At 52.2% G+C, this 18,846-nt stretch overlaps 1 protein-coding gene across 5 annotated transcripts in view; it reads left to right on the top strand.

Moving 5' to 3' along the window:
- Window positions 1–18,846, top strand: part of EPHB2 (EPH receptor B2) — a 135,662-nt gene that overhangs the window by 76,950 nt on the left and 39,866 nt on the right. For all 5 annotated transcript variants that reach the window (XM_068414792.1, XM_068414793.1, XM_068414790.1 and 2 more), the window contains 2 exons: window positions 6,288–6,443; window positions 7,041–7,376. In XM_068414792.1, coding sequence (XP_068270893.1) covers window positions 6,288–6,443; window positions 7,041–7,376 — 492 coding nt within the window. The remainder of the gene's footprint in view (window positions 1–6,287; window positions 6,444–7,040; window positions 7,377–18,846) is intronic.

Below are 18,846 nucleotides of genomic sequence, written 5' to 3'. Positions count from 1 at the left end.
CCCGTCAGCGCTGATGGATGTGCCGCCCAGAGCAGGTCTGCGGGGGGGCTTGCAGGTGTGCATGCCCACAGGTGTAGCAGCCTTGCCAGATGCTTGAACTTCAGAGCGGTGCTAGCAGGGAGATGACCTTGCGAACCCCACAGAGGCTGCTGGATGGATTTGCTGGCACGAAGCCTCTCCCAGGCGAGGGCTCAGCCCTACTGCTGGTGCGTGGGCACTGGGAGAGGGCTGTGAGGGTTTGGGTGAGGGTCCTCCCTGCCTAAGGCTGCCCTGGCTAGCAGGCTCGTGATGCTCTTGCAGGAGAGCAGGGCACTGTAACTGCCTGGTTTTGGCCCAAGCTGTGCCGCAGAGTTGGTGTGTGATGACCACTGTCAGTTTGGACCATGGTGACCAAAGGGCTGAATCCCTGGCCCATGCAGTTTTCCTGGTCTTTAGAGCTTGTTTGGGCTGTGTTGTGGATAGCCTGGCTAGAAGGTCGAGGATTAGGAAGAAATTCTTTATGGTGAGACACTGGCCCAGGTTGCCCAGAGCAGCTGTGGCTGTCCCCTCCCTGGCAGTGTTCAAGGCCAGGTTGGATGGGGCTTGGAGCAGCCTGGTCCAGTGGAAGGTGTCCCTACCCATGGCAGGGGGGGTTGGACTAGATGTTCTTTAAGGTCCCTTCCAACCCAAACCATTCTGTGATTCTCTGACTATTTGTCCATTGCAGGACCTCTCAGTGTGCTCTTTTGGGGAGCTCCCAAAACAGGGCATCACTCTACCCTGCCCGGTCCTCTCCAGATCTCTGTGACACTCCAGTACTAAGGTCCTGTCACAGCCCCACACTTACCCAGTGCTGCCCCCCTGCACCTGCCCATGGGTGGATGATGGTGAGAATAAGACATAAGCTCTTAAAGCAAGCAGCTGGTGGTGAGGTGCAGACAGTCAAGGTGCAGCATGGAAGTCCTTGCCAGGGGCACTTCCAAGGGGATTGTGTCTGAAGGAGCCCTGGGCTGAAGCTGGGAGGCAGATGAGGTGGCTTGGGGGGCACCTCTGAGGAGCACTGTTCTAGTGGATGTGGGTTTTGAAGTCCTGGCACCCCCAGCTGTGAGGCTGGAGCAGTGGTGTCTGTATGGTGGAGCAATGATGTGACCCAGCTGATCTCCTTGAGGTGCTGGTGAGATGCAGGATGCTGGTCCAGTCAATGGCATAGGGACCTGTCTAACAGCCACTAGCAATGGGAGAAAGCTTTTGTAGGCCTGTGCCGTCTGCTTCTATTTCTGTCCTGTGGAGAATGACAGGGTTAAACACAAACATTTGCATTGTGACTTCTTCCTTTATTGACAACTCTTTAATCCACATCACAGAAGTCGGCTGAGCACCACATTCCCCTTCAGTTAATCTCATTTAACCCTGTTTTCCCTTCTGTATTTCTATCCTCTGCTCTCCAAATGCTGTCAGAGTTGTTGGCAGTGACAGGACCTGGCAATGGGATTAATTGCTTATCTCAAGTATGAGGTAACAGTGTAGGCTGCTAATTAAATTTATCAGGAGGGAAAGTGGAGGACCTGTGCGGCCCCGGGAAGGATGAATGCAGAGAGCTGGCACCTAGAGGTCCAAGATGCTCTCTCTTTCAGAGCTGGCAGGCAACTCCAATGCCAAGTCCAAGGGCCTTGGGTGTCACCACCTGCACTGCAGCCCTGCAAGGCAGGATTGTGTCCTCTTCCCTCCAGCATGAAAACATCCATGCCAGAGAGGCCATGACAGAAGTATAAGCAGATCCAAAGGCAACAGGCAGCATTGCTCCTTTGGGTGGTCCAGAGGCCAGCCTTTCACTAAGGTGACAAACACCATCGTGTGAGGGCCTGGGGACAGGAACAAGCAGAGAATGGGCAACTTTTGCAGGAGAGACAAAGTGAGACCCATTTGCCTGCAGAACTAAAAACAAGGGTCAGGGCTCGAGGGGCAGAGTGGGGAAGAATACGGGAAAAGTGACAATGTCATTACAACACCCACCTCATCTTTCAAGAAGGGCACGGTTGATGAAAGGAAAAAGGAGTAAATTCAGAGCTGGTTGGACATAATAGTCTTCTGCACAGGACAACGTCATAAATAATCCCCCACACACCATGAGCAGTAGAGACCTAGGAGTGCTGGTGGAGGAGGCTGTGGGATCTGGGGTCCAGCCTCCCACTTGCAGCAGGGCTGCCACCAGCATTAGCTCAAGGCAGCCACAGAGTTTAGCTGAATCTCCCCCAAGGAAAGAGATCGACCACCCCTCTGTGACCTGTCCCAGGGCTGCACCATCCTTCGGAGAAGGAGCTTTTCCTTCTCCGTCCAGTCTGAGCTAGTGGTCCTTGTCCCTTGTTACAGTCTGGCACTCTGAGAAGTGTTTGGGTCTGCCTTCTTTGCATCTGCCCCCGAATAGCTGCATCTGAAGTTAGATCTCCCCGCCCCCTTTACCCTGGTTAACCCATCCCAGCTCTTTCTACCTCTCCTCGTATGCCCTGTGCCCCAGGGCTGGCTATCTTGGTGACCCTCCACTGGACTCTTCTGTTCCTCTGTATCACCTTTGAACTGGGCAACCCCAAACTAGCCACGGGAGCACCCTCAATGCCTGGGGCAAAATACCTCCCGTGATGTGCTGGCCATGCTTTTCCTGGTATGGCCCAGAATATTGTTTTCTTTATTCTCCATAAGAGCAAATTGCTGTCACCTGTTTGCCGTGGGGTTGGTGCGGGGGCAGTCCCATGGTTCATGGCCAAGGGAGCCAGACGCTTGCGTAGGGTTTGTGGGGTGATTAGGATGCCAGTGGGAGTGGGGAGGGCCGAGGGAGAGGGCTCCAAAAGCACAGGGGAGGATGAGAGGCAGGATGTGGCCAAGGTGACTGGGGATGCTGATGATGTCGGGCTGCAGAGCCAGCCTGCCTGCCCCCCGCCTCCGGCCCCGGAGGGAGAAGAGAGGCAGCTGGGAGATAAGGCTGGGGATTTAAGACTCTTGGCAGATCCTAACTGACAGAGCCAGGGCTGCCTGTTTTCCATCAGCCATTAAAAATGCCTCGCTCGAGTGGAAGGAGCCTTGCTGCCAGGAGAAACAAAGCCAAGCAAAGGGAGCCGAGGAGGACCCTTCCTCGGAGCCGTTAGCATGGGCTGAAGGTGCCATTTTGGAAACGTTTATTGCAAGAGAGAGCTGTTCACTCTGAGCTGTTCATGGAAGTGGTCTGGGGTGGGCTCTGAAGGCCAGGGCAGTTTTTATGCAGAGGAGCCTGTTTGGAGCCTGCTCAGCTCACACTGGATTAATTAAAAAGTTGGTTAGAGAGAGGCAGTGAGACACGGGGCCAGCAAACAGGAAGCCCGCTGCGGCCCCTCCTGCATGCTTGACCAAAGGCTTTTCCTTCAGGCTGAGCCACGGGATGCCTTTCTCTGCCGAGCTGCCCCAGGGCAGGCACCGCTACAGACAGGGAGGGCTGGAAGCCTCCTGCCAGTGCTGCCTCCAGCAGCAGATGCTGCAGAAGTGGCCTTCCTTCCCAAATCCCTGGCGTGGTCCTCCTGCAGGGGAGGGCAGGGCCGCTCATGGCTCCTCCTCCACGGCATTCCCTTCCCAGAACACCTGCCTTCCCAGGCATGACCACCTTTCCATGCCCTGGGAATGGGGGGATGGGACATGAGGACACCTGGCACTGCTCAGGCGTTCCCAACCTTGTTTGAGAGAGCTACAGCCAGTACTCCTAGCAAACCTGCTGCTGTCTTGAGCCATACCCTAACAAGGCAGCCGTCCATGCCTACGTGCATCAGTGAGGCAATTAAAGGTCCATATATTTCCCGTGAACCCCTATTAGCATCCTTCTGGAGATGCAGGAACCCACCACGTGGGAAGCTGCAAACAGCCCCTGCTTCAGTGATGGGGCCAGAGCTGCTGTCACGGTAATCGCCCTCCTGAGATGAAGGATGCTCTGATAAAGTAGAAAATTCTGTAGTTTCAATGTTTCAATTCCCTCTTTCCAAGAAGGAGTTTCTAGGGATGCTCTGCCCCTACCCTCGTTTTAAGCTTATTAAGGGGAAGCAACATGTCCCAGAGCTGCTGTCACCACCTGGGACAGAAAACTGGGGTGTCATTGTGTCTTCCAGCAAGTGGTGAGAACATCAAACAGGAGGGGGTTTAGCCCCTGGGTGAAGATTTCAGTTTTGATTTGCTGTTTACTCTGGAAACAAGAAATTGGGTGGATTCCAAATTAAAAGCTGTTTTCTCACCCAGAGGAAGACCTGGAGGGAACAGAACAGTTTTAAACACAATGTTCGTTTATTTTACTTCTAGAGGTTGTCATTACTTGAGGGAAAAAAAAAAAAAGACTTTGCATCAAATTTCAGTGATTTTCCTGTCTTTCAGCATGATTTCAGTGCATTTATCTTTGGAGAAGTTATGATTTTCCAGGATTATTTTATCCCATGTTGGTATGCAGGACCTCCTGGGGAGGAAGAAAGTTGCCAAAACTTCTGGCCATGTTTTGATGGCACATGCAAAGAGTTTTAGCATCCCAGCTTGGTATTTTTGGTGAACAATCATTCAGCCCCCAATTTTTGCCCGGCTCTAAGAGCAGCGCACGCAGAAGTATTAATTGCAGCCGTCAGCCTGTGCCGGGCCAAACCTGGGGAATGTTTTTTGTCTCTTGGGGCCAGTTGCTAAATCTCAGCAGCGTAGGCATTTTTGTGGTGTATCTCTATTCTGATGCAGAAGCAGCCTTACAGGAAAGTTGTTATTTTTAAAATAAGCCTCAGGAAGGTGAAAGAGGCTCATGTCTTAAAATGCCTTTGATCAACTGACCCTGTATTTCACCCTGGATGTCAGACTAGAGAAATTTTTTGTGTTGGTCTTACTGTATTTCAAAAATTGGTATTAGTACAGGGACACTATTATCATTTCAGCTGCAGAGCCACCATCATGTCTCTATAACGGAGAACTACGCAGCCATCACAACCTAACAGCCTCTCAGATGAGTTTGTACAGAGGGACATGCTGGAAATAGGGTCAGAAATGGAGTCAAATGCTTGGGGATAGGGGACAGTGAGGGTGGAAAGATCCGGGAACACGAGGAGAAGCCAGTTTTTCAACAGATCCTTTGACTGTAGGAAGCAGGAGGGACACTGCAAGCAGAAAGGCTGACGGTATTTTTCTGTAGAGCTTTTCTCATTGGAATCTCCAGATAATTTTGAAGGAAGGGAGATGAAAACTGAGAAAAAAACCCTCTTTTTTTTTCAAAGAAAAAAAAATAGGTGCTTCTCAGTAATAGCTCTTGCTTACAGCAACCCCGAGCGTATTTTTTTCCCAGGCTGTTTTTCTGATCTGCCTCATTCCTGAAAGCCTTGGCAGTGAACTGAAGTAGAAGTTTGTTTAACTCGTTTCAGTGCTGAAACCACCTGCCACCCCCCAGGCTCTTTGTGCTGCACAAGGAATTAACAGCGGCGGAAAGTCGCAACCAAGAGTAATCACCGAGAGCCACGCCGATATATGCTTATAGCCAAGCTTGTGCTTTGGCATTGGTGATCACCTGACTTGGAAAAGACTTTGTGGTGTTTAAAGCTTTGCAGGGATATTTTTACCCACCTGTGTCGTGTCTGTTAATACTGTATTTCACACTGTGGTCCAGCCTTCACCACTCATCTGCTGTAGGCACCATGCACCCCCCTGTGCCACCCTCGCCCACCCTGCCTGGCTGAAGATGCATTTTTTTGAGCAGCTGTGGCTAATGGAGAATCTTCTTCATCTGTGAGTGGCTTAGAGGTCAGAGCCCCAGTGGAGGTAGACCCCCAGCACACTACTTCTGGTCACAGAATCACAGAATCACAGAGTGGCTGGGGTTGGAAGGCATCTCTGGAGATCATCCAGTCCAAGCCCCTGCCAAAGCAGGGTCACCCACGGCACGTTGCACAGGGTTGTGTCCAGGCGGGTTTGAGTATCTCCAGAGAAGGAGACTCCCCACCCTCCTTGGGCAGCCTGTTCCCATGCTCTGGCACCCTCACAGCAAAGAAGTTTCTCCTCACTTTCAGGTGGAACTTCCCGTGTTTCAGTTTGTGCCGGTTGCCCCTTGTCCTGTCGCTGGGCACCACTGAGAAGCGACACGAGCAGCAGCACCTACCTCCTCAGAGCCTTCAAACCAGCTACTCCTTCTCCACTTTGTTCCCTTCAAATTGTCAGGTTTTGGCTTCAGACTCTGCAAAGCCCTGAAAAGTGTTTTCTGGCACTGCTGCCAGGCTCCGGGCGTCCCTGCCAGCCCCTGTCCTCTCCACTTACCGCTGCTCTTGGTTCTCTTCCAGGCTGCCCGTCGGGGACGTTCAAGGCCAGCCAAGGAGATGAAGGATGTGTCCACTGCCCGATTAACAGCCGGACGACTTCAGAAGGGGCCACTAACTGCGTGTGCCGAAACGGATACTACCGGGCAGATGCTGATCCTGTCGACATGCCATGCACCAGTATGTGGGCTCTGGGCAACTGGGGAGGGACTGCATGCGGCTGGGAAAGGAGACACGCATCAGTCAAAGCACTGAGGGATGCTTAACAAAGGCATCTGTCTCAGTGGGATTTTGGAGGAAGCTGGGGGCTCAGAGCACCTCATCCTTGCAGGTGTGGGTCTCTCTTACCCTGGGCCAGTCTGCGCTTGTAAACGTTGCATGTGCGGAGAGGGCAGAAATTCGGGTTGCTCTGTGCTGTTCTGGGCAGTGGGATGACTTCACTCTGGGGCTGTACCCAGATGAGAAGACCTGTGTGTTGGCACATGGGAGATTAGTGCAAAGGCCAGGAACAAGAAACAGTACAAAAAATATCTGGTGAATTTTGCGAGCGATGCCACGTAATCAAATGAGCCTGGGTTAAGAGGGCAGGTTTTGTTCCCACTCCTGCCTTTGGCTGTCCAGCTTGCTCCGCACATCCCTAACACCAAGAGAAGCACCTGGCTCAGCGTATGCCTGCTGCAGAGTCCTGCAGGGATGGAGAAATGATGGGGTGCAGCTAGTCCTGTAGCGACGAGCAGAGCTCTGTCTCTTACACCTTCCTGTTTATTCCCTTTACAGCCATCCCATCTGCCCCCCAGGCCGTCATCTCCAGCGTGAACGAGACCTCTCTGATGCTGGAGTGGAGCCCACCGCGGGACTCGGGGGGCCGGGAGGACCTGGTGTACAACATCATCTGCAAGAGCTGCGGCTCCGGCCGTGGGGCGTGCACGCGCTGTGGGGACAACGTGCAGTTCGCCCCGCGCCAGCTGGGCCTGACGGAGCCCCGCATCTACATCAGCGATCTGCTGGCCCACACCCAGTACACCTTCGAGATCCAGGCGGTGAACGGTGTCACCGACCAGAGCCCCTTCTCCCCGCAGTTTGCGTCAGTGAACATCACCACCAACCAGGCTGGTAAGATGCAGACCCATGTCCACCACACAAGTGGTGTTCCCCAGGGCTCAGTATTGGGGATAATTCTCTTTAATATCTTACTCAATGATCTGGACAAGGGGGTCGAGTGCACCGTCAGGAAGTTCACAGACGACACCACGTTGGGTGGGAGTGTTGATCTCCTGGAGGGTGGGAAGGTTCTGCAGAGGGACCTCGACAAGTTGGATCGATGGGCCGAGGCCAACTTTATGAGGTTCAACAAGGCCAAGTGTCGGGTCCTGCACTTGGGTCACAACAATCCCATTCACTGCTACAGGCTGGGGGAAGAGTGCCTGGAAAGCTGCCTGGTGGAAAAGGACCTGGGGGTGTTGGTCGTTGGCGGCTGGATATGAGCCAGCAGTGTGCTCAGGTGCCCAGGAAGGCCACCAGCATCCTGGCTTGTATGAGCAATGGTGTGGCCAGCAGGACTAGGGCAGGGATTGTCCCCCTGTACTCGGCACTGGTGAGGCCGCACCTTGAATCCTGTGTTCAGTTTTGGGCCCCTCACTACAAGAAAGACCTTGAGGTGCTGGAGAGAGTTCAAAGAAGGGCAATGAAGCTGGAGAAGGGTCCTGGGCACACATCTGATGAGGAGTGGGTGAGGGACCTGCGGGTGTTAAGTCTGGGGAAAAGGAGTCTGAGGGGAGTTGTTCTCGCTGTCTACAACTGCCTGAAAGGAGGGTGTAGCGAGGTGGGGTCGGTCTCTTCTCCCATGTAACAAGCGATAGGATGAGAGGAAATGGCCTCGGGTTGTGCTAGGGGAGGTTTAGATTGGATATCAGGAAAAATTTCTTCGCTGAAAGGGTTGTCAAGCATTGGAACAGTCTGCCCAGGGCAGTGGTGGAGTCCCCATCCCTGGAGGGATTTAAAAGCCGTGTAGAAGTGGTGCTGAGGGACATGGTTTAGTGGTGGGCTTGGCAGTGCTGGGTTAATGGTTGGACATGATGATCTTAAAGGTCCTTTCCAACCAAAACGATTCTCTGATTCTATGTCTCCCAGCAGACCTCTCCAGGAAGGGGAGGTGGTGGGCAGAGATCTCCCGGTCAAGAGGTGCTGGGGGAAACCCCGTGGGGTGAGCAGGGCTTGAAGTGGAGAAGAGGTGGGGTGAGATGTGGCATGGTGTCACTTGCTCCGTAACTCTGATGATGATTGAAGTGCATAGGCCTGGCAATTTCTGGATGAATCCCAAGCCTTGGGTGTGAAAAATATCCCTTATTTCAGTGAAAAGCTGGACTGTGCCCCAAGGCAGAGCTGCCTTCCCCATCACCACAGCAGAACAGCTCATGTCACGGTCCCTGGGTGTCTCAGCATCTCTGGCGCTGGGCGTGTGACTGTTCCTGAGGCTGTTGGCCTCAGAGCATCAGTCGCACATGCCGTCGGTGTGTTGCAGACACAGCAGCAGCACTCACCACTGTTGGCAGCCTTGCTGCAGCCCCTGCTACTGCTCCTGGTTCCTGAGGAGGGGAGGTAAGATTAGCGCCGGCATTTTGACACAAGCTGCAACCTCCTCTCTGCCTGCAGAGAAAGCCAGGACAGGCCGTGACAGCGAAGTAAAGCTGCACAGAAGAGGGGCTGGGAGACGGATACATGGGATGACCATCTGTAAGTCTGCTCCAGGTGCTGTGCTGCTCCAAAGTCACCTGGGTGAAGAAGACCAAGCAGCAGAGCTGGAGGGTTTCATTCGGGGTCTCCAGCTCTGTGCTGGCCTGGGGGTTTTCAACCCTCCCCCAGTGCAGGCTGGTTTTGCTGGGGGAAGGGATGTGTCAGGGTGGCTGGTAGTGCTGCTCCTGGGAGACTCACTAGCAGCCCCTGGGCAGCAGCTGCGCTGGTGGCAGGATGCCCCGCAGAGCTGCTGGTCAGGGGCTGCTCTCCCCAGCCCACCTGGAAGCCATCTGGAGCTGGAGCACAGACCGGGGCTGGGGCTTCACTTAATCTGATTGCACGGTGGAAGCATGCCAATAAGGTACAAGCATGTGTGGGAGCCAGCGAGTTTCTGCGGCCCCTCTGAGCGCTGCAGCAAATGTGTGGGGTTGTGCGAACATGCCCCAGGCTGCCCTGGACACCACCTGACCTTCAAGACTGAATATGACAGTCATGGATGATTGCATTTCCACTGAATTCCCTGGAGACCATGGTGTGTGCTGGCTGCAGGGGACAGGAGGTGTTTGGTCTGGGGTAAAGCAGCATCGGTGCAGGTGGGCATCACTTGGTTGGGCATGCAGAGTGCCGAGACAGAGATAACCTGCAAAAATGTCTTGGTCGCACATGAACCAGCAGTGACCTCTGATCTTAAGAGCCGCGGGGTCACAGTGTTGTCAATACCGTATGAGAAGCCCGGAAGGCAGGTTTAGCACAGCGTTGAACCGTGGTTTGACCGTGAGCAGGAACATGTCCACACGTGATGAGGAGAGAGGAGCTGCTCTGGGACGGTGACCTGTTGCAGCTTCCTTTACAGAGATGGCTGATGGAGACAGGGTGGGTGCGATGCTGCCTGGGGCTGGGAAGGGGCTCTGCACACCCCCAGCGTGGTCCCACACTATCGATGAATTATTTAATGCTCAGATTCTGCACTCTGCAGTTGTATGGTGTGCTTGTTACCTTCATATACTGCCTGTGGCTACTTCCACCTTAGCAAAACCAGAGAGCCGAGTTGCAGGCGAATCCTTTTCAGTCCCCTGGATCCTCCTCCTTGTGTTTTCCTTGTTTGACACTCCTTTATTATCAGGGCCCACACTTCTCAGCCTGTGTGATGTCTCTCTTAATGTATCTATTCATTAGCACTAAACAGTAACTGTCTGCTTGCTAATTCCTCTGTAATTAGAGGCTCTGAATTCTTCTGCTTACACTCAGCACTGCTTGGCAGCCTTGATGTAGATCATTAGCAGTTGGTAACAGAAGCTGCAGACACAAAGGCAGAGCTGGGACAGGAGAATGGAGGGTGTTGTGTGGAGAGGAGAGCGTGCAGAGGGAGGGGAGGGATGAGCCTGGGGAAGCGGCGACTACAGCCTCCCTCTGCCATTGCTCTGGGTTGAGCAGCCAGCTGGGGCTCCATCTCAGGCAGAGCAGAGGACCGAATACGTGATGGGGTTGTGCTCCTGCCACAGCTGGACAATGGCCTCCCTGCAAAGTGCCCACTACGCTGGCCTTTGGGGACCTCTTAGCCCCGAAGAAAGCAAAGCAAAATCGCCCTGGTTCACCCAGGGATAAGCGGACCACTGTTGGGGGACACCTGTGCTTGGTGCTTTTGGGACTGAGGAGAGATGCCATGTCACCAGCAGCATCTTTAATCTTCAGGTATCATAAATTCTTCAGCATCCCAGGAAAAAGCATCCCAGGAAAAAGCTGCTGTGAGAGGGTAAGAAAATGATCCCCGTAGAGCATCCAGGGGGTAGGTACTGGGTGTGGCCGGAGGAGTGGCACTGGGGGGCGTGATGGGATGGTGACTGTCATCCCAAGAGGGAAACTTGAGATCAAAGAAGGTGACCCACCATTCACCTTCTTGTTCTCCCAGAGAAAGATGACTGTGATCATTACTGTTGTAGCTCTCTCCAACAAGGTCTGGATTCTACTAACATTGGCCTTCACATCAACATAACTTATTTTGCTGTTGTGTTATGGTAGTAGGACATTTCTCCTCATGTAGACACAGGCAGCAGATAGCTTCTCTCAAGGAAAAATAAGAGGTAATTAGACCAAGCTGAATCATCCTTTCTTGCTATGAGGTGGCTTTCCAGAATGTGGATCTTCCCGCAGCTCTTTGTGGAAACTTCTATATTCTTCACCATAATTTTTTGAACAACATATTGTACCCAGTAGCAGCTCTGCTGCAGATAAACTACTTTCCTTGCTGGTCTCGCTGTTCCCTTTACACATCCAAGTGTAAAGTGCTACCTCACTCAGCCATGCGGGCAGCTCTTACCTCCCTGGTGGCTTCTGTCTTGGTCCCTTCAGACGCTGCTTCCCTTGATGCAGTCTCCCATTCTTCAGGCAAGACCTGCATTTTGTTTTCCAGACCCAAACACAACCTTATAATTGTTCTCATGGGCTCAGCCATCAAGCCATGATCATTGCTCTGCATAGAAGTTGTCATTCCCAACGCTGCCAGTTTGGACACTTTATGAACGATTTGCCAGCAATGTTTTTATATCGTCTCCCAGATCTCTAATAATTTTTAGGAGAGGTGCTGCCTCCACTGTGCTGGACACAGTATGAGTCCCATTGAGTGCCAGCCTTGTTTAAAACTAATTTCATGTGTTGCAGATGATGTTGGTGCTGAGCCCAGTGTCAAGTCTGTGCACTCTGCTGAACTCCTGAGTTCAGGAAAAAAATCGAGACAGTTTGACAAGAACTACTTCCACAAAGTCATGCTGCCATGCCTGATTTGGGCCATAGGATCCCATCAGGGTTTGTGGAAGGGTCATCTGGGGGTCTCTGATTCTCCCTCCTGTTTGCAGCAGGACTGTCACCAAAAGTAGATCTGCTGTGGCTTTTTCTAGCTGAGTCTTGGAAAACACCTCTCCGCTAACCTGTCCCAGGACTATGTCACACTCCCTGGGAAAGATGCTTTTCATGATTTCTAGCCTGATTTGTGGCGTGTGCCCCTTGATGCATCACCTAACCCTGCTGGGAAGACTGAGTTTCCACCCTCTTTTAACAGAGCAGTTGTAGCTGCAATTAAATTCACTCTTAATGTCTTCATTAGCAGGCTCAGCCACCCCAGCTCTTTCCACATCTTGTAAGCCCTGTACCCCAGGCTGCCTCGGTCACCCTTGGCTGGATCCTCTGCAGTTCCTCCTGGACCCATGGCCTCGTGTTCTGCATTGGCCAAGTTGATGCTGGCCTTAGACTACCCAGGTTGATGCTAACCTTAGACCACCCATATTTACCTTTTGCATTTCACTGTAGCATTGTCATCTTTTCAGTCCTACCAACAAAACGACCAGCAGTCCAGACACCACAGTGCAGAGAGGAGCCCCAAGGGACAGGCCACCTCTCTTCTTAGGAGAAGGTTGGTCAAAAGAGAGCAGCCAACACCAGCCCATGCTTGGAGGTGGTTTCCTGGACCTTTCTTTTACAGTGAGTGTCCTAAAAAGACCAAAGGTGTTTAACCTCCAGAAGAGCAGGTTTTGTTACAACAGGAGGTGTGATGCTTCCCTTTTCAAAGTATAGAAAATTAGAAAGGACCAGGACCAGCAGAATACAAATAAAAAGAGCTTGGAATAAACATCCCCTTCCCACCACATCCTTGCTTCCCGGTTGGTCTTCAGCCAACTGGAATTTACCCCTTCCAGCAAAATCTGCATGATCCCCACTGCCTTCCTAGGAAATATTCTGTCGCCTCTGAGACCAAGTTGTGTTTTCTCTGTGCTCTTCTCAGCAGGCTGCTTCTTGACCTCCAGCTCCATGCTGTACATCTCCCAACTCACCCTCCTCTTGCCTGCCTGTCACACCCTGCAGCTGAGTGGCACTTCTTCCCCAAAGCTCAGCAGCTCTCCAAGGAAGGAGATCCAGGACTTGCCATCTGACACAGCGAGTCCTGTCTTAAGGGACCATGATGTGGCCAAAGAAAACAAGCCCATCCCACAGAGACCGGGTGCCACCGAAAGCTTTTTCTCAGCCATGCCAGAACAAAAGGTCTGTGCCAAGAGGGTGGTTGAGAGCCATGCCAGCATCCCAAGAGGGAAGGTGTAGGAGGGAAGCCAGGGGTCAAGGAGCTGAGCATAGCCCAGTGCTTGGGATAATGACACTTGACTAATTGAAAGCCATGCCAGGCGTCAGCCCTCTTGCTGGTGACAACACGCAGCCCCTGCTTGCTAATTTGTGGCCATTCTTTGGGGAGGATCGGGGTGGGTGCGGAGTCTTGGTGCTGCGAGGATTTGCAGGCTCCATCCGCACCGTGGGCAGGCTGAGTGCCCTGGGCAAGTCGCCGAGGGAAAGGGCTGCTTGGGCAGGGGTGACTTAAATAGCACATGGGAAGGGCATGTCTTGATAACAGACTGTGGCTTCTGTGATCTGAGAAGGGAGGAAAAAGCCCTGGGCTCGCGAGTATCCAGAGACAAATTCAAGACCTCCCAGTGATGGGGGAAAGAGAACATCCAGTTTTTTGGGAATGTGTCCCTTTTGTGAGCGACTCTGGTGTCACACGGGATAAGAAGGGAGGATTAACTCTGATGTCAGAGGCTCTTGGCTGCAAACAGAGCAAAAAGAGCCATGAACAGCTAATACAGTGTGAATACCAGCTAGTGTGTGACAGAGGAAACCTATGCACTTTTCTGATAAATCAGGAGCAGCATCCGCAGCGGCGGAGTTTACTGGCACAATTTCTCCTTCTCTGTGGATCCAGATAACTTGTGGTGATTATTTGCATTATTATTCTGGGTAGCATTTTACAGCAGTATGTCGCGACATGGGTCCTTTGGCTGGGGAGATGTGCGGCTCACACCTGTGCACCAGGTTCATGCCAGACGTCAATTAGGGTTTGAATTTCTGCTTCGCGGTGAATGTCACAGCCCACTTGCATCCCAGCTAGGCAGTGTCTTTTGGACAGGGCTGTCCTGACAGAACTCAGAGGTGCCTGTGAGCTCAGGGACAGCTGAATGCTTCAGTGGTCCAAAGCAAGCGTGCGGGCCATGGCTCTGCTCTGCTGTGATGTCCTGTGACAGGACTGAGTCACAGCCAAAGCTTATGCAAAGGCTGGGGAGTTCAGCCGTGAGGGATGAAGCACAGGTGAGACAGATCCTGGGAAGTGCAAACCAGCAGAAGGGAGGATTTTTCCGTCACCTTCAACCAAAAAAAAAAAAAAAAATCCCTTGCAGCCATGGTCCATGAGCTTCACTGCCAAATGCAACAGGGAGCATGGAGCGGTTAGGGGAGGAAGGGTGAGGAGAGAGAGGAGTGGAGTCAGGGTAGCAGACAAGGTGAAGGTATAAGGTTGCTAGGGACTAGCACTTCTCTCCAGCCATCCCGGTTGCTATTTGCTTGTCACATTAGTTATGCTGCAGGCTAGACAGAGAGAGGAGAACTGTATTGCCTGGGGCACGTGGACTCTTGCTTTTATCTTCTCACTTTCATTTTGCATCAGAAGATCTGGCTGGCTCCTTCCTTCAGAGGGGTGCACAGCAGTGGCCTGTGCTGCTCTGGACACAAGCAGGGAGTCATGGCATCTCTGGTTCTCTCTTGTGCTGCTGTCAGCCTTGCCCTGAGCTGGCTGCAGTCAGGAATTATTTGTCTGTGAAACAACCACCTGGGAAAGTGCATGCAGAAATCACCTTGAAGAGCTGGAATGAGCTTTCCAGACCTTAAAAGCTATGAATTTCTTGTTGCCTTCCAGTATACAAGTAAAAGGCAGGAGATTGTAGCATCCCAGCATCTCGGATTTCTCATCCAACCTCCCACCTATGGCAGGACTGCTGCCAGCACTACATCAGGGCAGCCATGGCTTTGGGTAGACATTTATTGGTAATCCCCAAAGGCAGAGATCTCCCCACGTTTCCAGTGACTTGTCCCAGAGCTGCACCACCCCCCTGGAGAGGGAACTTTTCCTGACGTCCAACTGGAATATCCAAAGCTATGATTTATCGCCATTGCTCTTTGTTATACTAAGTTTCAAAGGTTCAAACCAAGAGATACTTTAGATCAGCCTGCGTGTCAATTATCCTCACATTCAGTCCTGTCTGTGGCTAAAGCATCTTTCAGAAAGGCAACCCGTCTTGACTTGAGACAACAGGAGACAGAGGGCCCATCAGCTCCTTGTACATGAGTCTGTGTAGCTAGTTCTTGGTTTTGTTTTTTTTTCCCAATGAGATCGCTGATTTTCTAAGGAAATGCAGTAGGCTCTGCCTGTCTGGACACCAGTAAAACATTTGATTTGGAAAACTACTAGTAAAGTTGGAAGTCTGGCGGGAACTGCCTAAATGGTAGGCCGCTGATACCCAAATGGAGAAGCATGAGGCTGAACTGAGGTGACTAACTGAGGTCCATGAGAAGTATTCTCATACTTCTTGATGTTTCAAAATCTGGTAGGGTATTTCTTGTGCAGAAAACTGACGCAAACATTGTTAGGATAGAGGATGACTCTGATACCTCCAGGAAGACACTGAGAGGTGGAATAACAGAATCATGGTGAAATTCAACAACGAAAGGCAGCTCAGCAGGACCTGGTGGCAGACCATGGGAAGGGGACAGCTCTCCAGTACAAAGCCTTGTGGAAAAAACACGTGCACTGTATCGAGCAAAGTATGTTCACCAGCTGTAGCAAAGTCTCACTACCATTGCACAAAGCTTGGGTGGAGCTTCATATAGTCATTGTGTGTGCACCTGGTTACCCACATTCAAGAGAGCTGAACTGTGATGGTAGCAGGTAGAGACAAAAGCTGGTAAGGTGAGTGGAACACAGGAGAGCACACGTTACAGAGAGGAGACCAGAAAGTCACTGTGTGTTCAGCCTTGGTGAGGGGGATTTATTTGCTGCCTGTAATGATGCGCTGGGCTGGAGGGGGACCAGAAAGGGAGAAGAGTTATTAAAGCAGAAGGACAAGAGCAGATGGTACAGAGTGGCTGGTGATAGCATTTAGGTGGAAAAGCAGAAATTTTCTGAGCTGTGGAGCCATCTCCCACGTGGAGGAGCAAGGGCAAAGCCTGTTTGCCTGTGTGAGAAGGCAAGAATGTGTCTGCTGAGCTACTGTAGGACTGTTCCCGAGGTCCCTTAAATCCCAGGTTTCTTCTTTGGGGGACTTCACTGGTTGTGTTTCTGTGACAATTTGGCCTGCTCCCATTCTCCAAAACCTCCTGAAACCTTGACATCCCCATGGCTGCTTCTCTTATCCATCATCAACAGCCAGACCTTACCCTCCACAAAGACCCACGTAACCATCTGTAGTAACCCACGTAACCATTCTGGCTCTGCAGCCCTTCTTCTCTCCCTTCTTCTCTTTCCTTCATCCCCAGCTCTCACCGTCACCCTGGCTGCCTCATACATAGGGCCCTTGCCACCAAAACATGATGCAGCTTGACGTTCTGCCCTCCTCCTCTTACTTGGTGGCCCAGCCTGTTGCCTTCGCCGCATGCCCCCTGCTTGCAGCAGCCGGCGGTGAGTGCCCAGGAGGGACCCTGCCATGCCCAGGTCCTTTTTCCTCTGCCCACTGGAGACCATCCGCAGCCAGGGCTCCCAGATGGTAGGAGCTTTGCCAGCTGCTGGCTCTTCAGGACTCCTGTTCCCTCTCCTGCAGTGGGCAGTTGGGGGGATGTTGGCAGAGCAGGGTATGGGCTGCTCTGCTAGAGCTTTCCTAGCAGATGCTCTTCTCCGCCCACTACCAGCTCTGTGGTCTCCTCCACCTGCTGACTCCCAGGCTTCCCTCTTGCATAAATTACTCCGTGAATTTGAGGATAATTTTTCCCACACCTGCCTGGGGCTTCAGAAGCCTGTTCCAAAGCATCTGGAGCTGACTTTGGGCAGAAAACAAAAGCCCATCCGTGATGGATGGGGTGGAAAGTCCCTTCTGGTGAACCAGCGCCTCCCCCTCTCCCCACAACATGCCGCCGTCCCCGCTGCGTGTGAGTGCTGGGAGCTGATGAAGTGGCTTGGGAGCTCACCTTTTGCTTCTGTGTTCAGGAGGGGTGATTTATCTTTACTGCTGCACTTGGCAAACACAGCCCGCAGTGCTAATTGCCTTGCTTGCGCACGAGGCGCCGAGTGCCAGCGCTCAGGCAGGTGGAGGTGCTGGAGGCAGGTAGGCAAGGCTGCAGGCACACAGGAGGCCAGTTTCAGGGTCACAGTGCTCGAACAGCTGAGCATACACTGGGGGGGGTGATGCTACTCAGTGGTGCGTTTATGTGGACCATAATAGATGGTTGTAGCAAATCGGGTTAATGCAGTCAGCTGGCCGGTTGTCCCTTGGTCCATCTCAGAGTCCCTGTGATTTACTAGGCCCAGTCCCCTCTATCTGTGTGTAAAATGATAAGCCTCTGTCTGACTTGGCTCAGGCAGGAAGATCCTCGCTGTGCCTGTCTCACCACAGCCTGGTCAGTGTTCATTGCTGCCGCTGGCCAGGGTGCAGGAGGCTGCTGCGTTGGTAGGCCTGGGCAGGAAATGCTCTTTCCAAGAAAAAAACCCTGATATTTCCAAAATTTCCCCACACACAGAGGGAGGCCAGCCTGGTGGAGTCTACTGTGAAAGAGAGCAAGGGAACAAGTTCAGTCTCAAGTTAGCAAGACCCAGTGGGTCCAAGGGAGTGCCCTGAAGCAGGCGTCATTCTTTCAAGGAATATTTCTCTGGTCTAAGTTTTCTGTGTTTGAAATTTCAAAACCAGTATGTTCCTAAGAGCAGTTTTTGTTGCAATTAATGAGCACTTACTTTCTGGGAAAGTACCGTTTTATTGAAAATCTGGGGGGCAAGTTGGAGGGCTAGCTCCTGCCAGTGTTCCTGCTTTCCGCCAGCCTTTTTCTGATGACATTGCCTTGATCTGGAGCAGATGAGGTTTCCACGTGGAGAGGAAGGTGCCAGGAGGTGGGGACGACCTTGGCTCTGAGCGACCCCAAACCCGCTCCAGCGGGATGCATGACAGGATGGATCCTCTGGAGCACCTCCTCTCAGTGCTGAGAACAAAGTCCTGCCCTCCTCCGCGGGCAGGATGGCAGCATGCAAATGATGGCTGCAAACTCAATTAAACAAAGAGCATAAAGACAGCCAAAAGCCTTCGTCTGCCCAGGCCAAGTCACTGGGCTTGTGGCATTAGAAACTGCTTTAAAGGCTGTAATCTACACCAAAGCCTTCGTTGATTCAAATGGGGCGGGAGCCAGGACCAGCTTTGGACTGCATTGCTGTGTTTTTAAGATTTTCCAGCATTTGTAGTTACACACTCAAGGGGCCGGAGGCTGGGCCCACTGGGAAATTTTCCAGACACTCGACACACACAAACAGCATGGGTAGCAGCCTGGTGGAGCCACCTTGCCAGGAGCCTCGGAAACAAAAACCTCACAGGCTGTGAAATATCAGTCTTCTAAAGCTCTAGCAAGTCCGCTGAATACCCCAGACCTGAGGCTTTTGATGCTTTGAGGGCGAATGTTGTTTATTAAAGAGCCCTAGTGCTGTCATCCCTGTTGTTACATTGCGTTGCTTTCCTCAGCTTCTGCTGGAGGTAATTGATTTCAAAAGTATGTGGCTCCTGAACATGCCATCATAGGGGAGGACACTGGGAAAGAAAATAGGTGGACAAACATTTTAATAGTCCAAGCAATAGTGCACCCTTTTACCAGGAGAGTCACACACACAGAAGTGCTGGTGGAGGGGCTTCTGGAGGTCTCCAGCCCAACCTCCCATGAAGAGCAGGGTCACCAGGGTTGCCATTGAGGACAGGTCAGGAAAATCTTCCCTTCCTCATCCAGGTATTCCTTACTGTGGTGCTTTCAGTGCTCACGTGGGAGGAAGGCATCCCAAATTCAAATCTATTCTCCA

The sequence above is a fragment of the Nyctibius grandis genome, chromosome 17 (assembly GCF_013368605.1).
Source record: "Nyctibius grandis isolate bNycGra1 chromosome 17, bNycGra1.pri, whole genome shotgun sequence".
Taxonomy (NCBI): domain Eukaryota; kingdom Metazoa; phylum Chordata; class Aves; order Nyctibiiformes; family Nyctibiidae; genus Nyctibius; species Nyctibius grandis.
The sequence above is the reverse complement of the archived record's forward strand: the minus strand, read 5'-3'. Positions and strand labels throughout refer to the sequence as shown.